The 7233-nt window shown below is 33.8% G+C and overlaps 1 protein-coding gene across 1 annotated transcript; it reads left to right on the top strand.

Moving 5' to 3' along the window:
- Positions 1–2698: 2698 nt before the first annotated feature.
- On the top strand, positions 2699–3522 carry LOC111394894 (ethylene-responsive transcription factor ERF014-like). The gene has a single exon (XM_023020943.1). It carries the CDS (start codon positions 2896–2898, stop codon positions 3520–3522), a length of 627 nt encoding a protein of 208 aa, XP_022876711.1. The 5' UTR covers positions 2699–2895.
- Positions 3523–7233: the final 3711 nt, after the last annotated feature.

The following is a 7233-nucleotide window of genomic DNA, read 5'->3' as shown; positions in this document are numbered from 1 at the left end:
TTTACCAGAGTTGAAGGGACGTTTGCCATTTGCCTTCTTTAGATTAGTAGATGTATACACAAATATTCTTGTAAAATAGAGAATATTTATTTATGTAGATTGAACGTAATATTAGATGAGTCCAAAGAGAGACAACTTTTACATATTATTCTTACGAAACATGCTATAAGTACAGGGTTTTGTACTTCAAGAATTTTCCTATTTTTATAAGTTCTAGTTTGAGCCTCATTCTCCAAAGATTCTTTTTTTATTTTTAAGAATCCGTTCTTCTAGTAAAATAATTTTACATGTAAATTATAATTTTTCTTTACTTTTTAATCACACATTCTAAAAAAAAAAATCACTATTACAAAACTTATTTTCTCTATAAAAAAAAAAAAATGGGACTCCAATACACCCTTTATCTATCCAACCCTTGTTTGAGCCCCCATTTTTTCAAAATGCATTTTCAACAACATATTCTTTTATAAAATAATTATATATGCATTTCAAAAAAAATTCATTACTTTTTAATCACATATTTTTCAAAAAATCACTATTCCATAATGTATTTTATCCCAAAAATGGGAATCAAACAGGGGCCCCATTGTGTACATTCTAATACAACAAATATATCTTAATCACGTTCCAATCTTACCCTAAAAGCCACCTTAAAGAAACTTGTGATCCAAGTACCTCCATCTCCGCTTATGGCATACGCTTTTTATCCTCTATGAAAAAGTGAACTTTCCCAACCCAAAGATGAATTAATGAAGGGTTTGCATGACACTTTTGCCAAAGAATCGTGCTATAGTAACTTAGTCATTGATATAATGTCACATGACAATTCATCATTAAACTGTGTTAAACACACTCAACTTTTCTATCCAATCACATTTTGTCACGACAATCTATTTGCTCAAAGTGACATAACCCTTTGTCAAACGTGAAAGTTGATTAATATTTTTTTTTTATCAATGAGTCACATCAAATTCCAGAAAAACATGCACTTTGAAAAAATTTGAGTTCAAAAAGTCAAGTCAGGTAGGCTTCAGCTTACAGTCCATGAAAACTTATGCTGAAACTTTTTCTCTGTTTATGTTATGTAAAACGCGTATTTGAAGCTGCATGCATGACAGAGAAGCCCTAGCTGTATACTGCAAAACCTAATTCTATGTTAAAATTTTGCATTGTGAGTAGAATATATATATGTTTTTATAAAATATTCTCATGTGAGCCTCTCTCTCTCTCTCTCAAAATCCTGGAAGCTGCTTCCTGATAAGTATCCTATGTTCTCTTTCATTATGCATTAAATTTTTAATTTGTACATATGCAGATATATTGTAAAATATTAAAATATATATGTTCCCATGAAGAGTCTATACATATTATTTATTAAAGTAATTAATTAATATTAGCCCATGTGGGTAAATGACTCGACAGCTCATGAGATGCCAAAATTTCAAATTTTACTACAAATATTTACTTGTGGTGTAAGTCAAGAACTCTAAAAATGGACATTTATTGATGCATATAGTTTAATATATCCATTCTATTTATTGATGCATATGGTGACTCCATGTGTTGGGTTTTGAAAATCTTGACATTTCTCTCAGCTGTGCACATGACTATTTTCTTAGTGAAAAGCTGAAAAGTAGAATAATTAACAGTCTATTTGGGAGTAATTTTTTCTCCCAAAAAATTGATTTTTTGACCGTTATTTTACTATTCCAGTCGTCCTATTTGACTTATTCTCTCACAGGTGAACCCCACTTTTCTCCTAATGGTCAAAAAATCAATTATCAAAATCACTCCCAAACAGGCTATAAGTATCACCATTTACTATTAATTAATAGATAAAACTTGAGAATATTGATTTGATCAGAATTTTCATAAATGTACCTACTATAAACGAAGATATCGATATAATTTTTTAGTTGCATGTTCTGTCAGTTGAGTGGTTGAGCAAGTTCAATTATGAAAAATGTATTTCAGTTGTTTATATAGGATATTTAAAATATTACAGGAAGATTCATGTGCTATTTGTAATTCAATTTTTGACAAAAAACTTAACATAATATGTTACTGATTTTTAACATTAACAAAAAAAGTTGTAATTTCTGACACTATGAAAATATGAATTTAAATTGGAAACAGTTTATTCCTCCAAGAAAGAATATGTATGACTTCAAGAAAGAACAAAGAGTATATAAAAATGCCAAGTTAAAGAAATTAGGGTCGTGCTACATGAATATAGAGGTTGACACAACGGTTGACATCGCACACACATGAGGAGGTCGGCATTATTTTATTCGCGTGGGACTCACGCCTTGATTGTGAGTGTGATGTCATCCTTTGTGTCAAACATTATGTTTGTTTGACATTTTCCAAGAAATTATTGTTTTGCTGTAACACCGTTAAGAGCCTATTTAAGATTCAGTCAATTAAAACTTGCTTAAAAAGAGGGTTTACCTTTGTCATTGGAAGAAAAATTAGACTTCTGTTTTTTATTTTAGTTATAAAAACTACATTAATATGTCTGTCACCCAACATGCTACATGTAAACATACCAATTCCTTGACTAGATGGATCTTCTCATCACATCAAGGCCCCCCTTTCCCCTTTCCCCTCACCCACTCCACCCCACCCCACCTCGTTCCCATCTATAAATATATCAAACTCCTGCCTTTCTTGCACAATCACTACAACTTGTATTCCCTCCTCAAATCAAAAGAGAAGGAAAATCCAAAGATTTCGTTGATCATAGGTTTTTCTGAGCCATTTTCGAGATAATAAATTAGTGGTTTTTGTTTCCCGATCAAGAGATTCGATAGCATTCTTAAAGTGGTGTGAAGATCAAGACTCAAGGTCTAAATTCCACCAAGAAGACTTCTTAATTCTTGCAGCTTTCCAAGAATGGTGAAAAGGACACAAATCAAGATCCAATCAGGCTCAGAAAAAGCCAAAAGTACAACTCCATTATCATCTTCTTCATGCAAAAAGAAGTACAAGGGAGTTAGAATGAGAAGTTGGGGATCATGGGTTTCTGAAATTAGAGCACCTAATCAAAAGACAAGAATTTGGTTAGGTTCTTATTCTACCCCAGAAGCAGCTGCTAGAGCATATGATGCTGCCCTATTGTGCCTTAAAGGTTCCTCAGCCAACCTTAATTTCCCTCTCTCTTCATTACAAGAAAACCTTAATCCTAATATCTTAATGTCCACAAAATCCATCCAAAAAATTGCAGCAGCCGCAGCAGCATCAGATAATTCCAACTTTCTTAAAAAACCCACAAATTTAAACCCTCAATCACCACCTGAGTCTCTTCCCTCCACGTCATCATCAACATTGTTATCATTTTCAAGTTTCAGTCACATTGAAGAAGAAGTTCATGTTTCTTTGGGTTCTTCTTTTGATGCTCAGTGGTACAACTTTGATTCACCAAAGTACAATGATATGCTCAATGGGGTGTCTTTTGATCCATTGATGATTCAAGATTCATATGAAGATAGTTATGATATTCGTTTATGGAGCTTCTGCTGATCCAGAAAATCAGCAATTCATAATAACATTTATTTGTTTATTATTCATTGGAATGATTAATTATTTATTGAAGACATTGCTGACAGTGACAAGAAATTTCATTAGTACTGTGCAAAGTGTAATTGCATTTATCAGTAAATTAATTTAAGGATTCATGGAGAGAAACATATTTCCAACACTTTTCCCAGTGATTTCTCATATTTTCTTTTTTGGGTTGTTCAATGAATATTCCTAGTAACTTGGTGCTTGTTTGGGAACGTTTGAAAAGTTGCTAAAAAGTTAAGAGTCTTGTGTACAGCAAACATGACAGCCTACTCACAGCGTGAACCCCCTTATGTGAAGGGGTTGTAAAGTTGTACATTCAGAATAACCCAAAAAGTTAATTGTCAAATTAAACAATTAGCCCCCGTTTGGCTTTCATCAATTTTGATTATAATGAGGGAATAGTTTTTTTTTTTTTTTGGATGGTTGTAAAAGAATGAAAAGTTTTCGATTTACGTGTAATATTATTTTATTGATTATTATATAGGTGAAAATAGGAGAGAGAAAACTTTAATTTAATTTGATTAAATTTAATGGGGGCAACGGGTCTTTAATTTTAATTATTGAATATTATATAGGTGAAAATAGGAGAGAGAAAATTTTAATTTAATTTGATTAGATTTAAACGGGGCAACGGGTCTTTAATTTTAATTACACATTTTTTGGACCCACAAATTTTTATCAATTTTTTTAACAGCACATTTTATAACTTTTTTTTTTTATCCAAATCTATTAAAATTTAAATTTGTTGACCCTTGAAAAAAAATTAATTGGTCGAGGTTCTTTCACTTCCCCCTTCTCTAAAAAAACTCCAAGTTTTCATTCACCTAAAAATATTATTTTATCCCTGAGGATAGTTTTGATCATCATAATAAAAATACGACATCAGAATTGGACTTTTTCATTGATTATGTCAATTTCACTTCATATATAAATTGTCATTTACAGAAAGGATGCTATTATGAAGTCACTTATTGACTAATTATCAAATTTACTGTGAAAGCAATCATCGACATCGTCAATAATACTATCATCAACTCCTTTATATGTGACGAACTAGCCATCCGAGTCGATACTTATCCATCAATGGAATATTCACTTGTGATGCTAATTACAACGGTCCAATTTTCCAACATTATCCACATTCATAATTTTAAGTAACTTAAGGCTATATAGTTAATAAATAACTTCGCCATATGATAACAAAATTGAAACCCTATTCAAAGTCCTGTACTTTGTTTTCAATTTTTTCATTAAAAAAAAATAAAATTCAACTATCTAAATCAGATTTTCGATGAATCTATATTAATTGATTGTCTTTGTTACATTGTTCTTAGCAAATAACACTATTAAAGTGTGGCTAAGCTTTTCCTTTTAATTATAAGGGATTACTGCTGCATATACAAGAAAAATAGATCATTTATAATTACCAAAAGATAATCAAAAGTTAGATAGAACATCAAAAGAAGCAACAAATCTGAAATTGTATATTCCATTCGACTTACCATCTTTGTTCGAAAAGTCTACCGTTTTAGCTTCTGACCTTTATAGATGTTCAAAACTTTTAACAAGAATTTTACTTATCTATATCGACGAAATAGGGAAAGAAAATTGTTGACACATAAAAAGTTCAGCCCAAATCGAATAGCCCAAGGAATGAAACCCAATTGGAGGATCCCCAAATCAGATAGCCCAAACAACGGCCCAATCAGACAATTCAGGATAAAGGCCCAAATAGGGAAGCCCATGAATGCAGTAATACCATCGTCCAAGCTTGCAAGTCGTCCAAGATTTGAGAGAATGGATTGCCATGCAGTCGCCCAGAGCTGTGACCCTGTTCTCACCCAAACCTTCGAGTCGCCCAAGATCTTAGCAAACATAAGATGTTATGGTTACTCAAAAGTGTGGTTAATGAAGCAGTTATTGAGCAGTCCTATCACGTTCCACGATTCAAGAAATTCAATTGAAGACGGTTGAACGACAAAAAGTAATGACAGTAGTTAGAGAAGGCAGTTCCATGACAAGTTGGCCACTATGAAGAAAGTGGGCAGTTATAGAGCGATCAAGCAATTTTTAAGTGGTTGATCACGAAGAAATCATCCAGAGAGTATAAAAGGAAGAAAAGACATAAAGCAAAAGGACCCCCGAATCAAACACTCTCAAACAGAGAATATGTAACTTTCAATTTCTTAGTTTAGATTTAAACACTTCTTTTCAGTAACTCGTGTGCTTGCGCCCGTTTGAGGCATTCTGTTTTATTTTTTCCAATTGTAAAGTCATTGCCAATAAAAACATCCCTTTTTGGGACTTTGTCTCAAGAGGTTTATCCCTTACACAATCGTCTGATCCCTTTTTAATTGTTAGCGACTAACCCGCGCGAAACAATTTGGCACACCCGGTGGGACAGTGGTGTTTGGTGTTGAAGATACAAAAGGTGAAACAATATGCCTCAGAGATCCGATAAGGAAGCAACAAGTCTGGGAGGAGTCCAATCTGTGATCGAGCGATATGAGGAGCAGCATAGCTCTCCACGAACAGATGGACAGAATCAGAGCAGTAACAGTTGTTACGAATCAATGACAGAGTTGAGTCCTCGAACTATGCGTGCACTACTTGGAGAACTCACACAAGATGTTGTTGAACAAGTAAATCTTCGAAATATTCATAATATGGAAATATTTACTCAGAATGGGAATGCACATTATGACAACATGGCCAACAACTGAACACTTTGAACGAAATAATGAATAAGTTATGTCAACCAGTTATGCCTCTTGCAAACCACTTTCAAACTAGGACAATTGTGGGATATAATCCCCCAGTTCTAAATCCAAATCAAGGGGTAGAACCACCTTTTGGTCCCTCTACTTCAAACTAGGGGGATGGTGTAATGCCAAATCACAATAATGGTAGTGGTACGCTTAACTTGGGTGGTAATCCAAATGTAAGAGATAATGTCCTAAATAATGGGCAGAATACCCCACGTGTTAATAAGGGAATAAATGTTCAGGCTAATGGTAATAATGACTCAAATCATGGTAACTTTGTTGCCAATCAAGGACCAAACATCAGGCCTCAAACAAATCAACTGGTTAACCAATCTGTAGGAATTCCATATGACCCAACGTCATGTTGAGGAATCAAATTATGGAAATCGTATAGGATCAAACGGCTTTTGGGGTACGTCCTGTCATTAGGCCGACTTACACAAAGTCATATCTTGATTGGGTAGACCAAGCATGTCCGTGGCCTAGAGGGTATAAAGTGCCAGAATTCTCACTGTTTACCGGTTTAGGGGAGGTGTCTACTCTAGAACACATAGGGCGATTCACACTGCAAAGTGGTGACGTAACTGATTATCATAAAATGAGGCTTTTTCCTAGTTCATTAACAGGAGTAGCTTTCTCCTGGTTCATCAATTTGCTAGCGAACTCTGTTCAAACATTGCAACAATTGGAACAATTATTTCACGCTCAGTTTTATAAGACCGAGTCTAAAGTTACTTTAGCCGATTTGGCGAATCTACGTCAAATGCCAAACGAATGGGCAGAAGGTTTCCTCCAAAGGTTCAAGACAGTAAAAAGTAAATATTTTGTACCTTTGCCCGAAAAAGAGTTTGTCAAAATCGCTCAAGGTTGTTTGAGCTTTGATTTGAAAAAGAAATTTCAA

This window comes from Olea europaea, chromosome 5 (genome assembly GCF_002742605.1).
Source record: "Olea europaea var. sylvestris chromosome 5, O_europaea_v1, whole genome shotgun sequence".
NCBI classification, from domain to species: domain Eukaryota; kingdom Viridiplantae; phylum Streptophyta; class Magnoliopsida; order Lamiales; family Oleaceae; genus Olea; species Olea europaea.
Note: the sequence above shows the minus strand (reverse complement) of the source record. Positions and strands in the feature narration are given on the sequence as shown.

Bases quoted from the DNA above. Each gene is read 5' to 3' on its own strand.
- LOC111394894 (XM_023020943.1), top strand. From the start codon at position 2,896: ATGGTGAAAAGGACACAAATCAAGATCCAATCAGGCTCAGAAAAAGCC.